Here is a 22,992-nt window from a genome sequence, read left to right on the forward strand (position 1 = left end):
TTTAGGTTCTAGTCACTTATTATATTGATTTTAATTATTATTGTAGCAGAGAGACAGAGATAGAGTGCCTCTAAAACAGGGCTGTTATTTTAGGATAGTAAGAAAGAGACACAAATGGTGCCAATGTCTCAGTTGTAAGAAAAAAAGCATCCACAGCACAGCAAAGAACTACATTCTGCTTTCAGCTACATGAAGTAAACTGCAGATATTTTGCTGGCATTATATATATATCACACATAAGTTCTCACTATTTTTTTTCCATAGTGCTTTGCTAGTTTCAGAAATTTTCTCTACAAGCACCCTCAGTGTTCCAGTGAGGTGTACAGCTTCCAGTCAGTCATCTAGTCATAGAAATTGCCCTTCCCTGATAAAGCAACAGACTGAGAATGTCAGGAGGACTAAAATGTCAGGTTCTCTAAATTACATAGCATGTGACATCATGTTTTGGGGTTTTTTTATGAATAATGGAGAACCATGGCTTTCATAAAACAGCCATGAACTTTTTACCTTTGGCAATTAGCTTGCTTTTAAGATAGCTAGTATAAAAATTTTGATTAATTTACCACCACTTCAAATTTGAAATCAAGCTATGCATGGAAGAGAATGGTTGAAGTTGGGAGGGACTTTGAGCTTAAAAAAAGATATTATCTGATCCAACATCTCCTGCTCAAGCAGGAGCCATTTGCCCCAGCATATGTTCAAATGGCTTTGGAACACCTCCAAGGTGAAAGACTCCCCAATTTCTTTGAGCAATCTGTGCTAGTTCTTGTTTTCCTCACAGTGAAAAAGTGTTTCCTGACATTCAGAAGGAACCTCCTGGGTCTCAGTTCATGCCCATTGCCTTTTTCCACTCTTTCTTCAGGTATTTAAACACATTAGTAAGATCCCCCTGAGCCCCCTCTCTGGGCTGAACAGCTTTGCCTCTCTCTCTCAGCTTTTCCTCACAGCAGAGACAATCCCTTCAGTCATCTTCACTGAACCCTTCACTGAACCCTCTCCAGTATGTCTGTGTCTTTCTTGTACTGGGGAGCCCAGAGTGGACACACTGCTCCAGCTATGGCCTCACCACTGCTGGGTAGAGGGGAAGGATCTCCCTCACCCCATTGGCAGCACTTCTCCTGATGCAGCAAAGGACACCATGAACCTTCTAGGCTATAAAGGCTCCCATGGCACATTGCTGGCTCAAATACAGAAATAAATTGAGATTTCTTATTTATGGGTTAGATAAATATATCCCACTCACTTAGATTACCTATTAAATACAAAGTGGTATCACAATTATTGAGCGGGCTGATAAAAATTATCACTCTAGATTAGTTACATCAATTAATTTATTTTACACAGATTGAAAGAGCTTGCAAAATTGAATGAGTGAGTTATAGCATTCATGAATAAATAGAAAAGACATACAGAGTAAAACCCCTTGTTTATTGAAGAAAAATAAAGTACAAGCACAGGAAGCAGAAGTAAACCAGGGAAGTGGGGAGGAATATAGCTAAACTGTGAGAAATGTGTCAAAAACTGAAGGGAGAAGAAAACACACAGGGGCCCAGAAATAGTTTTGGAAGGTGCAAAAGTGCTAGAAAGCATGACACAAACAACACTATGGCAGAAGAAATGTTGACATATTGACATTTTTGTGAATTTATGTTAAGTGATGCTTTTTGTAATTACCCACCAATTAATAAAGTACTTAATATTTTAATATAATGTTTTTAAAATTAAATATTGCAATCATTTTATGGAGGGCAGAAAACTCATGTCACTATGCATGTCTGCTAAGCTTAGCAACTTCAAAGATGGAGGTTTTGGTGAAGGTACAACAATTTCATGAATACTTGATATTGTGCTTTTCAAAATACCCTGTGCCAGCACCTGTGCAAGAGTGGATCTATCTCTGTACCAGCATCCTGAGTGGAGAGTTGCTCCATCAAACAGGAATATCAAATCTTGCCTCAGTATAGGACTGAAAAAATACACATTATTTGAATGGAATATTATGAAATACTATGAATTTTCTTTTTTCTTCAAGGGGCTTAAGAAAACATATCAAATTTTTTTGTGGTTTATGTTAGAGAGCTAAATTTAAAAAAAAAAAAATACCCAGAAGTAGAAATGCCCCAACAAAAATGCACAGTGTGAGCAACAGCTATGTCTCCTCTCCAAACTGCATTATTCCATTGAAAATCATTTATTTTAGTAACCAAGAATTGGAGTTCTAGGGTTATTTAGTAGCCACATCTTGACATTTAGAAAAATAGCTGTATATCAAGTATCACAATTATACACAGTACAATAGCAATATAATCATACAAAACAAAACACCATCCATTAACCACAATTTGAATATTTTCATATACTTCTGCAATTCCTACTTTTAGCCAGTACTGGAAGCTCCAAAATCCTGCAAGAGAGTCTGTTCTTATGGCCTGATTTTGAGAATTTTTCATTTTTTTATAATGGTAAGATAAATTAAATCATGATCAAGACTTTTTGCAATGATGTAGAAAGCTAAATATTTTTGAGGTCATGGTTAGGATTCCAGGGCTGTGGGTTAATATCCAGATTGTATTCAAAGACATACTGTTCAACCATTATTCCAAACTAATATGCAATTCACAGGTAGATACACCAAAAAAAATCTCTATCCTTCTATTCCATCCCTTGATTTAAGCCTTGCAAAAACAGGGTCTTAAATACATGAAAATAAATTGGGTATATTTTCACTAATATCAAGCAATTCTAAGAATTGTGCAATAACATTTTTATTGACAAACTGTCTACAACTCCAATTTCTAAACCAGTCAGGGAGGGCTCCTTGTGGAATGTTCAGCAGGTCTGACACTGTTATTTGTCTCGTTTGGGCTGACATGTGTGACTGTAACATAGTCAGAAATATTTCATAAATTGGGACACTGCTTCTGAGGAAAACAAGAGAATATGATTTTATGGCACTATTTGCAATTTAGCATTTTATAATCTTGAAGTTTAGTGTGAACAAGTATAAGACTACAAAAATCTCCCAGTGTGCCCTGCAATACCATTGCTCTGGGCAGAAAAGACCAACTTTACAATGAACATTTTCACAAGCCCCCGGGGGATTTAGAGCAGCAAGTCCATCTAGAAATCAGTAAAGCATTTTTATAAAAGCTGAAGGAAACTGAACACACTCATCTCTCAGAAAGAATACTCTTCAGCAGCAAATGTTCAAAAGTGCTCAGCACTCCTTAGGGCAGGATAATAACAAAACTGTTATGGAACAAATTTTTGAAAGCCTGAACAACAGCAGCTGTGTATTAAAAGAAACACCAGTAGTGAAAGATTAAAATTATTCTAGCTGCAAGCATCTTTTGGAGTTAAGAAATCCTAGCAAGCCTGGGAGCACAAAAACACTTTTAGTTCTGTGTTTGTACACATACATTTTAGTATTAATTCTATATCTAAACAGATGACTATTGTCCCAATCTCTCTAATGTGGGGGTGTTAGCATTTGGGGATAACACAGTAAGTTTGAGGTATAAATGAAAAACATTATATATACCAAACTTTATCAAGAACACACAAAATTTATGTTCCCATATCTTAACTAAACATGTTGAGTGGTAGAAAAATAAAAACAGAATAATAAATTTTGGCTCTTGAGGTACAGTTACTCAGTCAAAAAATTTCCTACATTTTATTATTATATAGACAATTAGATACTCAATTTCCTGATATTTTCCCATCAAAATAAAGCTAGCCTGTAATAAACACTGTATGAAGGAAGGAAGATCCAGATCTGATTTTTTTATCATTATCTTTATAAATTTGGTAGAAAAACACTCCAAAACTTCCAAACTAGGCAAAGTACCTCTTGCATTTATCTTCAAAGATGTAAGATCACCATAAGTACAATTTAGCTCCTTTTTAATGGGAAAATATGTTTGCTAGCTAAAATGAGATTATGGAGCTTGCTTAGTATTAACTTCTGGCAAGCATAAGCAATGTTTCTGTGAGTTACTACTGACTCATATGGCTAATGGCAGTAACCATTATCACTTCATTTTCTGTAAAATGGCTTAGGCTGGAAACCTCCCACGCTTGACCTCTGTGATAACTCATAACTGTTAAACAATCAGCAAGTGCTTGCTTTCCAAATCTCATACCTGAGGAAACGTTGTGACAACTCTACCCTTCAACAGCCCTTTAAAATGAGTTTTTTGATTTTAACTTATGCTCAGCTGAACACCATTTTCACATGGACACTGCTGTAATAGGACAACTTCAATCAACTCAGCTTTGCAGAAATGTTTCTTTTTCACATTTTAAAAGAAAGCCATGTTTTACTAGCAGAACATAAATATAACTGAAGACTGAAGTATTTTTATCTGAAGCAGGAAATTGCTGTGCTTAATACAGGATTTGGAAAGTCTGACTATATCAAAACTGGGTTTAGAGCAATCTCTTTTTGGACACACAATTATACCTATTCAAGACAAATGAAACTGCTGACAGGAACCAAGGAAGTAAATTACCAGCTATTATTTTGCTCAGTCACAATGCATTGCATTAGCTCATTTTTTAGAGCTTAATAGAGAATATGAATTTCTAATCTTTTCAAATTAGCATGCCAGATAGTGCATTGAAGTGTTCCTTCACTAATAACACTTGATACTCTGCTGCTGACTAGGTTTTACGTAAATATGTAAAATGAAATACGTAAATGAAAACCAAATGTTTTCACACAGAAATATGTCAGTTTTCACACGAATACCTAAGTGAGACAGTGCTTTAGCAAACATTGAAAACCACCACCTCTAAACATGTTCCCTTTGGGGTGGATGTCAGGTAAAAGTTTAACAACCACTTTGAGTCAAAAATCATAAGCCAGTTGCAAGCAAAATTTAAAACCACTGGCTTTTAATGGAATAATTAATTTCCAGTGCTTTTCATTTAATTTATGGTGTTGAAACATTCAAAGTGTCCATTTTCTCCAACTTTTGCCTGCAGCTATAAAGACTGGAAAAACAGCTAAAACATTAAAAGTATTATGTGGTGGTTCCAGCAGCTGAGCATTAAGAAATGAGGAAACTGGTGACAAAAATTACACAAGAAAGCAATACAGGGAACTACCATTAATGTCCTCACTACTACTTTATTCTCTAAATTGCTTTAGGAAGTAATAAGGTAAAATCTTTTTATAACAACTCCTGCAAGCCATACATGGTCACCTTCACAGTTCAAGGAGTTCTGCTGAAGGAAGTACCTGAGCTTCCTCAAAGTGTCCACAAGGAACAAATGCTCTTACAGATTTCAGGGCATTTGTACCTTTCCTTTGGCAGCTGAAGCATTGCCACACTGACAGCATTGGAGTTTCAATCCCTAAAAAAGGTGTCTTTTCATTTTTGGTCGAGGGAGAAGAAAAAATTTTGTGCATGACACTGTTCTCAGAAGGCATCCACTACTCTGCTGTCTGTTACTGTCTTAGAACAAGACAATTAGAAAAATTACTGTAAGTGGTACAAAAGGTGAACACACCAATTCAATTGCTATTGGACTGACAGGAAATCTCTACCAATTCTAGAGAATTTACACAGCTAATTGTCCAACTCGATAAAACTTTGGTTCACATAGAAAAATGAAACTCTTATCAATAGATCCACACCCTTCTTTAATAGCCCTGAAAGATGATGCAGAGATGCTGACTTGAACAACTGTCTAAAAAGGAATAATCATTTTTAAGTGGTTGTTTTGAAGCATGCTGCTCCCAGCTTTAAAGTGCATGCACTGATGCAGACAGTTATAAATCCAAGTCCAGCAATGCTGTTTAAACTCTTATTCTATACTCAGCTGAGGAAGGTGTATCACTTTTTGGGGGTTTTTTATTATTTCTTCTAGGACAACCTTCACTGAAATAGAAAGCGGTTCTAAAATTTCTGAATGAAGTGAGAAAGACTCTAGTTATGTTTTGGCTCCTATTTTACATTCACTTTTAAGTTCTGAGATCCCATTACTTCATGGAACAAGTAATAATTACAAACCAGATAGATTTGCTTCTCATTTAAATGAAGCAAGCATTAAACTTTGCTGGCTTTGATGGGACTTCTGAATTTTGGCAATAACCATCAAGAAGCTCACGCTCATCAATGCTATGAGAGATTTATAACAACTCCTCTATAAAACACCACCAACCTATTCCAGACAAGCATCTCACCCAAAGAACTGGGAGGTGAATGCTTTATAACTTGTGCCACAGCTTAAGATACTGTAAACCTATGACACTGAAATGAAAGGGGGGAAAAGTTCCACTCCAAAGAAATTTAATTTCTTTTATCTCTCTAAAAAATTTTTTCAGCTGTTTGGAAGACAACTAAGAGAAAAGTAAAATATTATTATTTCACAACATTCTCCACCCAAAAAAACATTATTCTGGAAAAGACATATGAATCAACTCTTTTTTTTAGAGCTTGAAATTTGAAGAACAATTACTTATATAATTAAAAAACTCCACTTGAAAGAACTGTTCAGCATGTTATAAAACTTCTCTCAAAACACCGTGCTGTTTTTTGGGTCATCTCTATTTCTGAGTTCTGCAGAAATAATAAATCCTCTTCTCTTTTTCCTTGCCACAGCTGCAAGGAAAAAAAAATGAACTTTATCTCCCAGGATTTTTCCATTTATGTGTCTAAGGCTCATCATGCACTGGCGTCCCCTGTTCTCAAAAGAGGAATTATTGCAGCGTATGTTCAAGCTGGCACTGGATTGCAGACACGATTAACAAAGGCTGGTGGCAGAATAATCATGTGCTGAGTGCTGGGAATTACAGTTGATAGCATCTATTCATGCCACAGAGAACACACATAGAATCACCTTCAGTGACTATGAAAACCTGATTCTGACCTCACATCAGAATGTCAGTAATTTGTATTATTATACTGACACAACCTGGAATGATCTTGAAACAACTTCCTTTTTCTTCAGACTCACCTCCCTTTATTTTGCCACAGAACTTTCTTTTAGCTAAAACCTCCCACCAGTTACTCCAGTTGCCTAACCAGAGCAATGACCTGAAGGCTGACACAGGACTTGCTCAGTAGATATTTTTCATCTGTCAAGTTTTTATGGCCCAGAAATTTCTTCAACCATCAGTTATCAAATACAAATTCTTTTTTCCTGTTGTAAATACACTCAGAGACCTACTCATATATCACTCTTAGTGCCATATGGCAGAGTTGCAAACTGATTTTTAGTGCATATCCCCTGAATAATGTTTTGCAGTGCTTAAGATTATCCTCTATATTTGACCAAACTGTGGGGTGTTTTTGCAAACCCTAACAGAAGTTTTTTCCTTCTTGTTTAGAAGTCACAAGGAACAGAAGGCAAATGAGGAGGTAATAAAATAATCTGGTCCATAAATTCAGAGCAAAAATAAAAAGCCAGAATTTAACCATCTTTTTGGTAGCTTATAACTAGCTTTGTTTTAGAAACCCTTTAAACATTTGTCATGTCAAGTAGCAGATAAATGTAGCAACTTTGTCAGTATTGAAGAAACTATAGTATAGATGCAATCTAGCTTCAGGGCAGCTATGCTAGATCTGATCAAAGCTGCTTGGCACTTGCCTCTAGTCAACAGCTAAGGTTTCATTGTGCAACATTAAAAGCAATGAATTAAAAGAGTGTGACAGCTTTTATAGTACTCTTTCTACTGTGCTGAACTTTTTGTTTAAGTACAGTTGGCAACCCATTCAAAATGTTCACGTTTGTGTCTGACAGAGAAGCAGAGGAATTTAAGAGCTGGCTGCCATTTTCATCAGGAGTTCCTCTGGCAAGTGCCATGGTGTTAACATGGGATATTGATGTCATTGGAAATACCTGTGATCTTTATGTTCCTTGATAGCTCAAGCAGCTATGTTGGAGTTGCAATTCATGTCCCTTGTTTGAACTTCTTGCAGTTTTTAATAAATCTGACATGATGTAGAGCACCTGCTTTGGTGTCCTACTGCTGCTGCTGCACTTTGCAGCTAGATACCTCTGACTTGGCACCAGGTTTGCAAAAGTCATCACACTTATATGTATGTAGGTAAGAACACCAAGGAATGCTCACAGGAAACCGATAAAAGGCTTAAAATAGAAAAAGCAGCATGGCTGAGTCAAGATCTACTGGTCAAACTAAAGGACAAGAAGGAAATCCACAAGCAAAGGAAGCAGGGCCAGGTATTCTGGGAAAAATATGGGCTCTCTGCCTGTTTGCATGGAGATGCAGTCAGGAAGGCCAAGGTACAGCTGGACTTAAACTTGGCAAGGGACACAATGAATAACAGGAAGGGCTTCTATAGGTGCATCAGCCAGAAAAAGAAGGTCAAAAAAAGTGTACCCCCTGATGAGCAAGACTGACAAAACTGGTAACAGCAGATGAGGAGAACACTGAGGAACTCAACAACTTTTTTGCCTCAGTCTTCACCAGCAATCTCTCTTCCCACACCACTTGAGAGAACAGACTGGAAGACGGGGGGAGCAAAATCCATCCTACAAGAGAAGTTCAGGCTCATGACTGCCTGGAGAACCTGAAGTACATAAGCCTACAGAGCCTGATGAGATGCATCCCAGAGTCCTGAGGGAACTGGCTGATGTAGTCGCCAAGTCCCTCTCCATGATGTTTGAAAATTCATGGCAATCAGGTGAAATACCAGGTGTCTGAAGAAAGAGAAACACTATACCCACTTTTTTAAAAGTGCAGGAGGCAGAGCCCTGGGAAATACAGACCTGTCAGCTTTACCTTTGGGCCTGAGGATACCAAAGTCAGGATGTGGCCCTTGTACCAATGCTGTGAATACAAATACGCTCTGTATACCCCAATAGGTTTTTTACTTAAGAAGATACTTCTGTGCAAAGAAAGCCTTATTGAACCTTTAAAAACTGAGAAGGGCTGGTTGCTCTCTAGTCATGCCACACCTGAGGCAGATGGCTCTCCAGACCTGCCACACCCAGGCTGGTGGTTTGGCAGAGGATATGCACAGCACTGTTCAAAACTGACTGATCCTAAGGGAGGAACATATAATCTCAGGCAGGTGAGCATTTGCTGGTTTCTCTGCTGTGACTGAAATGGCTGACACCATAATGTACAAAAATAGCTCTTTGGTCAAGAATTCGAAATGAGCATGTATATGACTCTTCCTCCTACAAGTGGATTGTGGTTTCAGAATGAGCAAGAGACAAAACCCAACAGGAGTTACTTCACAAGGGTATGCATAATAAAATCCATCAAGTGCCTTTTATGGACAAATTCAATCTGTGCACTTGGATCAGCCACAGCTCTTTTCAGAATTTGTATTTCCATGTGGATTAGCAGCTGGCTCTCCTTCAGTATTTTTAAACAACCCTGAATTGTATAATTGCCATGGGACCATTCTAACTCATACTCTGGTCATTTATGAGGATTTACACTCTGGTACACTCAGTTATTCATTAAAAACAGATAACTCCCACAGGAGACACTGCATCACTCAGTACTCATGCTACTTCTGAAATATGGTGTACTTAAAGAAACACACATGTTAAGAATACTTATCTGGTCTAAGATATAATGGTAATAAATTAATAAATTGAGCATATTACCTTTTAATGATTGGGAAAACTATGTTAATGTCTTCCCAAGAAAATAGTTCCTATTACTTAAATTAAAGAAGATTGAAGGATAATTTATATTCAGAAGGAAGGGGGAAATTCACTTGAGTTGGCTTTTCTGCACTGCCAGTAATTCCCTCAAAAGCCTTTAAAAATAAGCTGAAAATGTAGCTTGCCAATATGATGAAACAATACATAAATTTCCACAGTGTGTATCATCCTGAAAAAGTAGATGCAGAGTTCAAACCTCGTGCTCAGTATATACAGTCCATTACAACCTATGCTTTGGGCAGTGGTACTGAAGAGGAAAACTAAAACAGAAATCAAATTGCAACAATGCTTTTCTGCAAAAGTGTTTTGCTGCTGTCATGAAAGGCACCCTCTACAGTTCATTTTAGACAGATTTAACTTCTGGTTTATGCATTTTTAAATTCTGCTTCATTCAAAGAGACTGAAGTCACTTAAAAGCTTTAAAATGTAATCTATCAGTTAAAAAAGAAAACCAAAACCACACTTCACTCAAACAACACTCCAAGGAAGTTTAGGTTATCTATGTCTATCAAAGTTACAGGTTTCAATATAAGTAATGCATTATTGCACCACATTCACAAAAACCCACAAATTTTAGTAATTGTAATTGTAACCCATAGTAGTATTTATCCAGACAAAAAGAGCAAAAATTTTTGTAGGAGCACAGTGACATAGTGACAAGCTTCCTCAAGTCCCGTGCAAAAACCACCATCCCATTTTCAAGGAAAATGCAAACCCAAACACTGAACAGTTACCTACCTGACCTAAATCTCAGAAGGGCTCCTTTCAATAAGTGTTGATATTGTTTCAGAGCACTTAATTGTTTAACTGCTTACTTTAACTGACCTGATTCCAAAGATGTAGGAAAAGGAGGGTCAGTCAAAGGCTGTATCTTGTTCACAGAGCTTTAAGAGCTACCTCAACCTTCAAGCAATGTGATGTCATCTAGTAGCAGCAAAGGGGAGGCATTCCTGCAAAATCTGCCTGCTGGTCCTTGATGGATGGTACTTGGTTTCAGAATTGAACATGACTGCTACTCAAACTGATGTTCAAGTTTATGTGGCTTATAAAAACTATTTCTAACTACTTTTCAAATATGAATCCAATTGGATTGTATTTTCTCTTTGGAAAATAACTCAGGAATGGATTGTTCCCAACAGTACAAAATAAAAATAACAGCAATTGTTTAAAAGTCACAGTAAGTTTATTTGTGAACTCATTTTAATGAATATTAATCAAATGCATGCATAATAGAGAGAGAGTTATTTGCTCTCTCAGCCCCCCTCAAAAAAAAAACAGAAAAACATCTGTGCATTTGAGTTACTTTATAGTATGCTATCACCTGAGAGGCACACTGCCTAACTTTTACCTGCAAATCTAAGAAGCATCAGACATAGAAGTGCTCCAATACAGGCACATGCATGCATGTACATTTGTCAATGGATGCAAATGTCATGAAAATAAACCTACAAATTAGCTGTGCATTTCTGTATTTTCCACTTCAAAACAAATAGAAACAACAAGTTGTAAATCATCATCTCTGAAATAAGTATATGAAGAGGAACATAGCTAAGACCAAAAAGTGGAGACTAGTCCATGTCTGAGGGTTGTGAGTAATGGCTAATCCTGGTTTTCCCACAACAGACCTGATTTAAGCAGGAGGCTGGACTAGATGACTTTCTATGTTCTTTTCCAGCCTGAAGCTACTTATGATTTGATTTTCACTTTTTTTATTGTTACCAAATTTCTGCTCTTCTTAGAAGCTGGTATAAACTTAATTGAGTATTTATGATATAACTATAGCTCCTGCCTAGGTGCCTTAATTAAAATACATAGTCTAGTTGCAGGCACTCCCACTGAAATCAGCAGTATTATGTGTTTCACTTCCTTCAGGATCTAGATTTGCTTTATAATTAATTTTCACTAGCTGCAGCCCCTTCTGAATGTGATCCTCTGAAGGGTAGAAAAAGACCCTCATTTTAATACTTGCAGCACAACATTCTCTGTACAAAGTAGATGCTGACAATCCAGACAAGCAGAATCTGCAGCTGGTAAAGTTCTGTTTCCTGAACAAATGTACTAGCAAGCATGCCAGGCTCTGAGGGTTAAGCCACACTGTAAAATAGTTCTTGTTTCCTGGAAAGCCTCCCAAATATGTCGGACTACTATTTTATCCTTTCTTGCTCCCTTTATTTGGTCCTTCACAGAATGGCCATCAACTAAAATACTCACAAAAATATTTCCTCATTACCACTGCTTTCCCACCCTGCACTGTGCAATTAGGTGTTTTTGGTGGAGTATGCATCTTGTAAACTGATGGTGAAGCAGGTTTCCCTTCTCTCCTTCAAAAGCTTTGAGTCGTGATTTGTAAATGAAAATGATGGGTTCTATTTTCAGACAAGCTAAGGACAAATCTTCTAGTCCAGAGTGACATGCAAAAAACTCATAGAGGAGGGAAGCCTGCTTGGTGGCACCAGGATTCTAGCAGAGCCAGCACTCAGTGGAGCTACACTTAATGCAGCTTCTACCTCTCTGGTGAGTGCAAACAAGGTCAGATTTGGTCCAATGGGACTGCAAAATTAACAGAGAGCTGCAGCAGGCAATGACAGTATAATTGTGGTATATTCTATGTACTACAGTCTTGCTTAAAATACCAATAAATCTTGTAAATCCTAATTTTAGTCTTAAAGTGATAAATAATATTCCAATACCCTAAAGAGCCATGCAATACTAACAAAGTACAATCTGTTTGTAAATCTCATCAGCTTTCCCTAAACCACAATGGTTTCTGGTTGCTACCATCCCTGGTCAGATCATGCCTCAACCTATAAGGTAATCTTTTCCAAGTGGAATCATTTTCTTTTAGGTCTAACTTGACACAGACATTTATGTCATGACATAAATAGCAATGGAATGAAATCCTCAATTTACTAAAAAATGTCAAAAAAATCAGACATTTCTTTAGGATGTGAAAAGTCACAGCAACTCCAAAGCAGAGTCTTATAGCTGCACTTCTATAGTTCTGCTGGTCTTCCAATGTTTTCTTAGACTGCCATAGTGCATTAACTTCAAATAGAAATACATTGTACAGCAGATCTTTTAGAACCTATGCATGATTTTGAATTTAGAAGTGTGCAGCATTCAGCCAAAGACAACAAAGTGAACAGGTCAAATAATAACAAATAAATCAAGAAATCAGCACTTTGAACTAAGCTCTTATCCTGGTTAAGGCAAAACTTGGAAATGCATGAAACAAAGGTTAGCATTATATTCAAAACATGACACATACTTTGTATATAATTTCAAATAGAATAAAATAGGCCAAATGAAGATATTTCAGCACTATAGCAGCCACAACAAAGATTTGGTTTGCTCCTATTCCCTACAACCAGTCATTCTAGCTTTTCTCTAATTCAGAGCAGAAATTATCAGAAATTTTGTAAAACTCAAACAGGAAGAACAGTGTTCTTTCAGCACATACCCACAGGAGGTTCTGCCATTCAGAGAGAATCATTCAGACTGGACCCCTGTCCAAAGATCAGCAGGATTGAGATCCCCAGTCTAACATCCTCAGTAGGATTGAGACCATTCAGACTAGATTGTCCAAGAGTTTGCCAAGTCAGATCTTAGAAACTTCCAAGGATGGTGCCTGCACAGTCTACTGGACCAATCCAGCCAAATGCTAGACAGTCCTCATGGAGGAGGCAACACCTCTTGCTGTTCCTGGGCCAGCCTTTGCCACTGAGCTCTCTGTTCTTGTGGCAACATTGCACCACCAGAAGGAGACAGAGAATATGGTGGTTATGTTTCCTGAGACCCAGCTGGAGAATGCCCTAGCCTTGACTCAAAGGACAGATGGTGCTTGTAGGTATTTGGCTCTGAGACAGACTATAAGTGCAATACATAAATTAAGGTCTCAAAAGAGTCCCAGCTTACAAGCTTTTCAACATTGAGTACTACAATGTAGATGTATCAAAAAGCTCAAAAGAATGTGATCAACTGCCTGATCATTCACTGAGTTCTGGTGTTAGATTTATTTTGACTGGTTTTTATTTCACTTATGAGGAAAAGATTCATTGTAGCTGAAAGGAACTTCATGAAATTCAACAAAGTGCAAAGTCCTGCATCTGGGAGGGAATTACTCCCTGAAAAAATAGGGGCTGGATATGGACTGTCTGGGGAACAGCTCTCCTGGGAAGGTCCTGGTGAAACTTGAGCTAAATGTGAGACAACTTTGTGCCATAGCAGCAGCGATCACTTCCTTCAATCTGCTGACCTGCTAATACAGTGTGGCAGCAGATTGAGGGACATGATCATCTCCCTTTATTTGGCATTCATCAGACCACATCTGGAATACCATATCCAGCTTTGGGCCCCTCAGCTCAAGAAAAGAAAAATATTGATAGAGTTTGGCACAGCATCACCAACATGGTGAGGAGCTGAAGTGCTTACCCTGTGAAGAGAGACTGAAGGAACTGGGTTTGTTGAGTCTGGAAAACAGGCTTTGGTGACCAAGGACTTGTGGGTGCTAGTGGGTGAGAGGCTGGACATGGGCCAGCAATGTGCACTTGCAGAAGTATTACTTTGGCACAGAGTGATATTCAAGTTTCAGACAGCTTGGAGAACTGCAGTCTGATGAACACTAAAATAGCAGAGAGCTGCTTTGCTTGCTTAGGTAACACTTAGTATGAACAATTAAACCAATCTGCAGGTTCCTGGAGTGTACGAACAAAAGAGGAACAATTACTGAGGTAAACATGGGCAACATACAAATAAGAGGTGCAAATAAAATATTTATAGTAAATATATGGGAAAACATGAACAGAGCAAGATTTATCAGTCTATTGTACATTTCTGACTGCTGATTTCCCCACTGTTTTTTTTTTTTTAAGATTCTGGTTTTTTCTCTTTTTGAACTAAAGAGAAGAAAATTCCTTATCAGGAAGAGACCAGCATGGGTAGAAGGTGGCCTGAGCTAGCCAAGTCTCCTTTGTCTAAGTATAACCTCTCAAAGTAGAATTCACTTTACAGTCAAAGCCACAGGGTAACTCACATAACATTAACAGATACACAGATGTGACATTTCCATACAGTAATAGTTAAATCAATAACTACTGACTACTAAGGAAATATCTCTAAGTAACAAATATGAAATCAGTGTTATTCTAATGTTGCTGGCTTCAGTAGGACAGAAGTTAAATGATCTATCACTTGTATTCCAGTTTGTATCTCTACAGCTCTGCAGATACTGGAGAAAGTGATAAATCATTCATCAAAAACTGAATACCACTGCCATATGGCCAGCTGGGTAGCACCTTAAAAATATGAAACTGAAATAGTTAGTAGAAAAACAGAATTTAACTCTCCTTCGTTAACTTTCCTTCTACTGCAAATACATAAAAATCTGTTTTGGATATTTGGTAGTGTGGACCATAAATAGTAACTTTAAAATATACAGAAGTAGAAAGCACATGACAAAAGCACTTTATTTGACCCTATTCTACCAAAAATATCCTTACTTCCTGTGCTCAGCTTAATCCATCACAATCTTCAATCATCTTAGCTGTATAATCCAATACTTATTCTCCACATTTGTGAGAGTTTATTTACTGAGAACATTAAGATGAAAGGATTTATTAACAGCTTCTCAACTGACATTTATAGGGGATTATGGTTCTTCAGTCTCCCAGAAGTGCTAACCTTACAGTTTTTTCCTATTATTTCTTCAGTTTAAAAGTTCAGTCACAAAACTCCTAACATTAGGAAAGCACCACATTTTTAAAGGTTCAGAATCTCTTCCTCAGCAGCCAGAACCTGTAAGCTGTGTCTGAGCCTCCCACTATGTCAGACTGATCAAATAGGCAATAAAACATTTTGAGTGTCTAATGTGGTAGCCTGTTACTAAAATTTGATAAAGGAACAGGGTCTTAGACCAGCCCTGCATATAGCATAAATTAAAATATTCTACAAAGCAGGAGTTGTATACAGGGCAGCCTCTGTGGCTTCCTCACCTGCAGAGATAACCAGGCCTGGGGAAGACTTACCCTAGGCACATAAAACACCACTAACACTCTCCCAGGGTTTTTTTAGGAGAGAGAAAGGAGCTTATACTCTGGGGGGTGTTCTCTATGATAGCACAGAAGCAGTATCAAACACTGCATTCAGTGTGGAGAGTTCAAACCTGCAGTTTTGCACACATTTATTTTTATCTCTGAAAACAGATGCAGGGAATTCCACACCATGGGAGGAGAGGACTGTTATCTTTAGGATTTACTGAAGCCCATGAAAGAGTACTACAAGTGCTACACTGAATTTGTATTTGCAGCAACAACTTTCCTGATAAGTGGTGTAAAAAAAGCAAAGATGTGATCATGGATCTTAACACAGAGACAATATGGACACTAGACAACAAATATCCTCACTCTTAGGAAAGCCACTGTGCCTTTGAAAAGGTAAATTTGACAAATTGCTAGACAAGAAAATTTGAAACAACCTAAGAGAATATGACATAAAAAGGTATGAATGTCCAAATTAACATAGCTCTATGAGCATGCTACAGCATTCTAGAATATTATGGTTCACTTAAGCACATTTCCCAAACTATTTACAACAATTTGAATAATTTGTATACTAACTAAATTATCAAGACTAAACCCATATTTCTACTTGCCAGGAGTTTTAATAGAAGATGGATGATGCATCCATAAAATACCTGCCTTTATACACACTGAGAACAGAAATCACTAAATCTGTACCACATTACGTTGAATTGAAAAAATTCTTCAATTTTCTCAAATTTTCCACTGCAAGCTAAACTGCCCGCCTTTGAAGGCGCATGAAAAGAAAGGAAACACTGATTGGAGATGTAGTAGAACTTGTCATGGGCCCTTTTTATTTCCTTTCGTTTCAGCAGTAAAACATTTCCTCAGTTGATCTGATTACTAACCCCATTTGGGCTTCAAAGTCTTACAAGTAACTGGATCACTCAGCAGGCTGCAAGCACTGGTAAGTTTCACTACCTTGATGCAGAGGCAGCTGACTAATATTCAAAGATACCATGACACACATACCATGGCAGCCCTAATCAGCCTCCATTTTTCCTTTTCTTCTTCTTCCTCTGAAAGGAATGGCATCTTTATCACCTGTTGATCACCCACCTCTCCTTCAAATTTTGAAACCTGCTTAAGTTGTCAGAATCCACAGCTGAGAGGTTAAACTTTTCAACTTAAAAGATAACAAAAATTCTCCAGCAGTGATGTGCCTTCAGTTTGGGGTCTACAAAAACCAAGCCCAAGTTTGAAACTTGATATCCTTTCTCACATCAGCAACACTACTTAAGTCTTGCAACACCATGAAAAAGAAATTTGATTTTATTTACTTGGGGCAGTTGCCACAGGCTGGTCTCAAGCTGAAAATCTTGATATCTTTCACTGTTCTGCTTGTATCACATCTATCACAGTTTGGCCTCGCTCCAGAATATTCAAAACAAATAACATGCTCCAGCTAATGGTTCCAGCTAACAATGCCATGTGTAACTAACTTCTTTTAATTTAAATACCCAGCACACCAACACTGCGTGTGCCACTTGCAGAGAGGTTTAGAGTCATAATCTTTCCTGCCATGTGTGGAACAAGTAGTTCTTCCACCATCAGCATGATTTCCATGCTGAAGATCAAAACTGCAACCTGTTACAGTTCTTCCATAAGGCTCCTCCTTGAAAAACCCTCAGTACCACACCAGGAAAAAGAGTTTCACAGTCTTTTGAAGGACTGATTGCTCCCAAGCTAAACATTTCCCTGGAGTCTCTCTACACAGACTAGGACAGATGTGCTATTGCTGCTTTTCAGCCTTGGCTGGCAGAAGAGAGACAGAATTTGGCCTTCAGCTCGTAAAGATTTTTCTGGCATGGGCTACACTTACCTCCTAGACAATGCCTCATGGCCATTTTACACCGTCTGGATTCTGCGATGGTTGGACATGGTATTGTGTCTTTTGCTGGCTTCTTCACTATTTGTCTTGTTCTTGTTTCCAGGCCCCACTTAAATCCACATGTTTTGTTATTTCTGCTGCAAGTTCCCCACTCACTCCATTGACCCACTTCACAGCCTTCTGATAAAGCAAAAGAAAACACAACTGAGCAATTCTTCTGGGTTTTCTTGGTTTTTCTTTTTTCTTTTTTTATTAGAATACAATGTGCATTGTGAGAAAGCAACACTTGACAGTTTTACCATTAGCAGGTAAAAAGCAAGAAACAAAATTAAAATCTCTTACAGAGATTGAATCTTTTTAGCCAGCATCAACCCAACCAAAAAAATCCGAATATTGAACTTTTTGTTTGATATGTTATGACAGTCTCAAATATTCAAAAACTCTCCTAAGCTAACGAGATTGACTTCTTTTTACTATCAAATATATAGATCCAGCTTGGTTGTCACCTGGGTTTGAAAACTTCAGAAGTTCACATTTCCAAGTCCTCTCCATCATGAAATGTAAGAAATACTCTTGAAAGAAGGAGTTTGCTCTGACACAAATCCTGAAATCTTACAGATTCTGACTTACAAATCTTCATAAGGTGATTTTACAGTTAAGAGGACAGAACGTTCTGATGCACAAGTAAGTGGTATTCCCAGTGAAACGTATTTTAAAGTTTGGAAAAATGTACTAGTATTATCAGTAAAGAAATCAATAATAATTCCTTACTGAATATTCCCTGATAAGAAATACTAAACATCATCATAAAGTAGTGCCATCCTTGAATATGGCCACCTGGCAAAAGAGCTACTTGACTCACCCACACATTCCATAAGCTCTTCCAAGGCTGCAAACCCAGCGGGACACCCTCGAAAGCAGCGGCCTCTGTGCGAGTAAAAGCCAGTTTTGCATTTGGTACAAAAGTCTCTGCTAAAGCAGGAGTCACAGTTTTCTATTCTGCATCCTAAATCAAAAGGATCATAAGGAACAATGAGACAGCAAAGTTAGGGTAAGACTGAAAATGAAGGGACTTATAAAGCAATGAAATAGCAAAGCCAGAAATGCTATAATTCTGTCATCCTGAAATCCACCTGGTACATAGACAAAATTAGAGGTAGCTGTATTTGCCACATTTTCCTCTATGTTCTTCCAATCCCGCTTGTTTAAAATCAAACTGTAGATAAATCCCCTAGTTTAATTATATTTGAATTACTGTCATCTCTTTGGAGGAAAACTGTTCAGTATAAATTATTTTCATGTGTAAGTAATTCTGACGAAACTGAGATGCAACAAATCATTTTGGTAAGTATGCATGTATTATATGTATTCTCTTCAGTTTATAATTTATCACTGAAAGCAGGATACATTTTTCTATGAGCTGACCCTATGAATAGCTGAGTGGGTGCTTTCATGTAGTGTATCTGATGTCTGTATCTACACATATGCATGTGCAAGCAGCCTCAATTTGTCTGGATTTAACTCCTCTCTATTATTGAGACACTTAATCCACAAAAAATAACCATTCTTAAATTACTAGCAGGCATACACCATACTGAATAGATTAAAAATAAAAGAAAAAAACCAAACAAACTAAACAACTATTATCTTTATGAAATATTGTATTTCTCAGAAAATTTAAGAGGAATATGACCTGCAATAGATGACAGACTCAGGTGTAGGCTTTTCAGAAATATCTTCCTCCATAATAAAACATGTCAACTTGGAAATGAGTTAGTTGTTAATGATCATTTGTATATCATACATAACTACAAAAAATACCAGGGAAAAAATATTCCAAAGATTAAAAAGGATAAGCCATTACATTTGGAAAAGTAATGATCATTTTAGAAATAATTTCTTAAAAATCTAATCCTTCAGCTAAAAAAATTAAGTAAGCTACAATAGCTGAATCCTCTTTTCAGCTATCAGAAGCCACAACAAGAAGCATTTTTTATTCGTGTTATGCAACAATATAATAATAATTTTGGTAATTCTGTCACTTATTCTTCATTCTTTTATAATGGAAAAAAAAAGCACAAACCATAAGGTCATTATTCTGAAATAGCAATTACTAAATATCTCCAATCAACACTTCAAAATTTAGCCAATATTTATGAAACAGATTTTAATATTTATTCTTGAACTTCAGCAGGCTAAAACAGGGCATCCCACAATACTTAAACAGTGTGTGTGTGAGTGTGGTTGTGTAAAATTCTTTGTTAGCAATTATGGAAATATGAGGCCTTTTAGATCAGATGTCTTGTGGCATTGGGCAAAAAATTAGACAGACTGAATGAAAAGAAAAATGTATATTTCTAGTGGTGCTGACCTTTGCATCAGTTTGAAGCCTTGCCCTGACAAAGACAACCTCTGCTGGCTCTGTTTAGACACAACCACACATCACCTGAATGTACCAACTCCTCCATCCAGCATTCTCCAAAGGGGCTTTTAAAACTCAAGTTCATATAAGCAGCACAACTTGGGCTTCTTTTCCACACTTAGGGTTATAGGAAATTCCTTAGAATAATAATTTCTTTTCACAAGGGTTGAACGAGTCCCTAAAGAACAGGATCCTGGTAAATGTCTACACAGTGATTCTGCAAAATCACTTTCCTAGATGAATGAACTGCAAGGCAAAACCAACTAGATGGGCTGCTCTGGAGATGTGCCACAATAGCTAATTGCTAATCTGGTTTGTTACACTCAAGGTGTACTGCAGGTATTTTATTAAATGCAATTCTTTAGTTAAGCATCCTGTGTATTTAAATACTCAGAAAAAACATTTGCCTCTTGCCCACCCATCTGAGACACTTGAAAAGAAATCAGGGTTTTACAGATCATGTAGTCCCAATGATAAGATGCAGACCAGAACAGTGAAAGAAAAATCAGCATCTTGCAACCCTCCCTCACACCCAAGTGGCACAACAATTTTTAAACAACATTTTGACTATTGCTTTCAAAAAACCTGTTGGGAGTAACATGCTAAAAGCTTTTCTGTGTGTGTGGAAAAGAGACTAAAGGAAAAACCTTCAACAGAAGTTAACATTTGACACGATGCAGACACACTTGGTGGGTGGAAGCCGGCCTCACTTTGCACTGGGGATTCCCTCCATAAAACTACCATTCATTAAATGAATGAATGAATCCTATTTCAGTTTTGATCATACTTCAAAACTCCCGTCTTGTTTGTATTTTCTGCTTTACCTGCAATGCCAGTTTCCTTTTGCCAGCAGAGTCCTTGAGATAACTATCTTTTAGAAGTTTTAGTCCGTGAAGGTTGGGTGAAGGTTGGATGAAGGTTGGGTGGAGATTTCCACCAAGACAGTTTATTTTCATTTTTTTCCTATGAAAATAAACTACTCCAAACATGAAAGACCTATTATCTAATCTGTATCAGATGCAAGTTAGGGGAAAATACTGAAAGAGTATTAGGAATACTGTCAGAATTCTTTCTTCTTACTGAAATTAAAATATTAATTCATCAGAGTGATATTCATCATAATGCTTAGGGTTACTGAGTGCTAATCATAATGATAATTTAACTGTAGCTGAAGACAAACTAAGAGTGACAACAACCTGACTCTTCTGCAATGTCACCAATGCCCAGACTGTCCCCATGACCATGACATTCACTCCTTTCCACTCCTCCCACCCCTCTGCTGCTCACTAGAGCAGCTTTGGGACTACAGATCCAACCTCACACTGCCATCCTGAAGTGTCCACTGGCACTCTGCACCAATCTGTCATTGGCCAGCAACACCTCCTGTGCTATTTTTTTGGTAATTGAACCCCCTGACTGCTACATCTGCAATTACAACAGTCTGAAAGGGTCATATGCTTTATTGTACTACATAAGTATAGTTCAAGCAACTGCATATTCATGAAGTCTTGCTATTTTGTCACACTGTTAAAAAAATTCATTACCTTTCTTAATGCATTGAATTAACTACCTGTGTTTAATAAATGCTCAATTTGTCTCAAAGTTTCTCTTTATCTTGTTTTTACTGAAGGTGAATGGAAGGGGAAATTACAATGTTGGGCCCACCTAGGAGAAAGAGGGATAACTTAAACAAATAAGTAGCAACCAAAGCTGAAGGGAGCTGTAATTTCTAATCTCTGAGTGGTTTCTCCTCCTAAAATTATATAGGTTACTCTGGCCACAGACTAAGTTGAAAGGTTCAAGACAGGCTTGATCCATTAATCAGTGCAACCACAAAACTGAGAGGTTTCATCCTACTCTTTAAATTCAGTTCTGTTTTTTCTCATGAGATTATGTCTTGTTGGAGAAGTTCAGTTCAAAGTCATTAATTATTAAAAAATTATTGGAAAATTAACAAAGTGTAGCTCGTCTCTTGGGCATTCTTCTACAGGAGAGATTCAACACTTTCCAAGTTCATGCCCAGAAGGACTGCAGTCTCATACTGCAGTGTTCAAGGTGGAAATCATATCCAGCAGGAATCTACATTGATTTCTAGAGACAAGCAGTCTCAAATTTCATGATTCACTGTTATTAAAAAATGGTCTAGAACCACTTAGCAAATTCTAGGAACACATACTGTTTACATGTAGAAAAGAAAATTTGTCTTGAAATCCAAAATTTCCATCATTTTAGAGCTGCTGCATTTGGCTGTGGTATTATTGTGTTACATTTGGCACAGACAACCAAGACAACATTTTCCATAAAAAATATTTTTTATAGCTTCTCTAACAAAAATTGGAAAGTGTTCCAGTCAAAAATGTTTAAAAGCTTTTGTGCCTATGAAGACATTATTAGGGCAGAAATTATTTCAGTTTATGTAATTCAAGCCCTGGAACTCCCATAAGGATTTTAACATAGCCAAGATTTTTATTATTTTTAGCTGAGATAATACTATCTGAGCAATGGAATCTGTAACCATACCTAAGAAGAGCAAGTAGGAAGAAACATTTTTAAGGATGTTTACTTCAACTCAATTCCAATCAACAAAATGTCTGTATGTCCACAATGCTTCATATGTGCAAACCAAGATCACCAAACCAAGGAAAAAAAAGAGAAGTGATGCGTAAATATTTAGCAGTTACACTAATATAAAAATATACAATACAAAAATCATAAGAGAGGAACCACTACTGGTCCATAAATGCAAGTGCATCATTATTCTCACAGGGGGAGACTGTGAAAGGCATGAGGATGAGATAAACATCAAGTGCTCAACACATGCCACTATGGGTTAGACAGTACTTGCATTTATGCTTTTCAAAATCAATCCTGTAATTCAGGGGGAAAAGCCACGTTCCATGAGTGCTAAAACCAAAAAAAAAAAAAAAAAATATCACTTTGAATTCACCCTCTACTTTGCAAATTAACTTTGCAGAAGGTTAAGGGTGAATTGCACATTTTTACTTTTT

The 22,992-nt window shown here is 37.3% G+C and overlaps 1 protein-coding gene across 1 annotated transcript in view; it reads right to left on the bottom strand.

The window, feature by feature from the left end:
• The window catches only part of RSPO2 (R-spondin 2), a 98,649-nt gene that overhangs the window by 19,418 nt on the left and 56,239 nt on the right, over nucleotides 1–22,992 (bottom strand). Inside the window, exons 3-4 of the mRNA XM_059865357.1 lie at nucleotides 18,425–18,568; nucleotides 17,554–17,742 (exon numbers count right to left, since the gene is read on the bottom strand). Of these exons, the coding sequence (XP_059721340.1) occupies nucleotides 17,554–17,742; nucleotides 18,425–18,568 (333 nt within the window). The remainder of the gene's footprint in view (nucleotides 1–17,553; nucleotides 17,743–18,424; nucleotides 18,569–22,992) is intronic.

This window comes from Haemorhous mexicanus, chromosome 1, assembly GCF_027477595.1.
Source record: "Haemorhous mexicanus isolate bHaeMex1 chromosome 1, bHaeMex1.pri, whole genome shotgun sequence".
NCBI classification, from domain to species: domain Eukaryota; kingdom Metazoa; phylum Chordata; class Aves; order Passeriformes; family Fringillidae; genus Haemorhous; species Haemorhous mexicanus.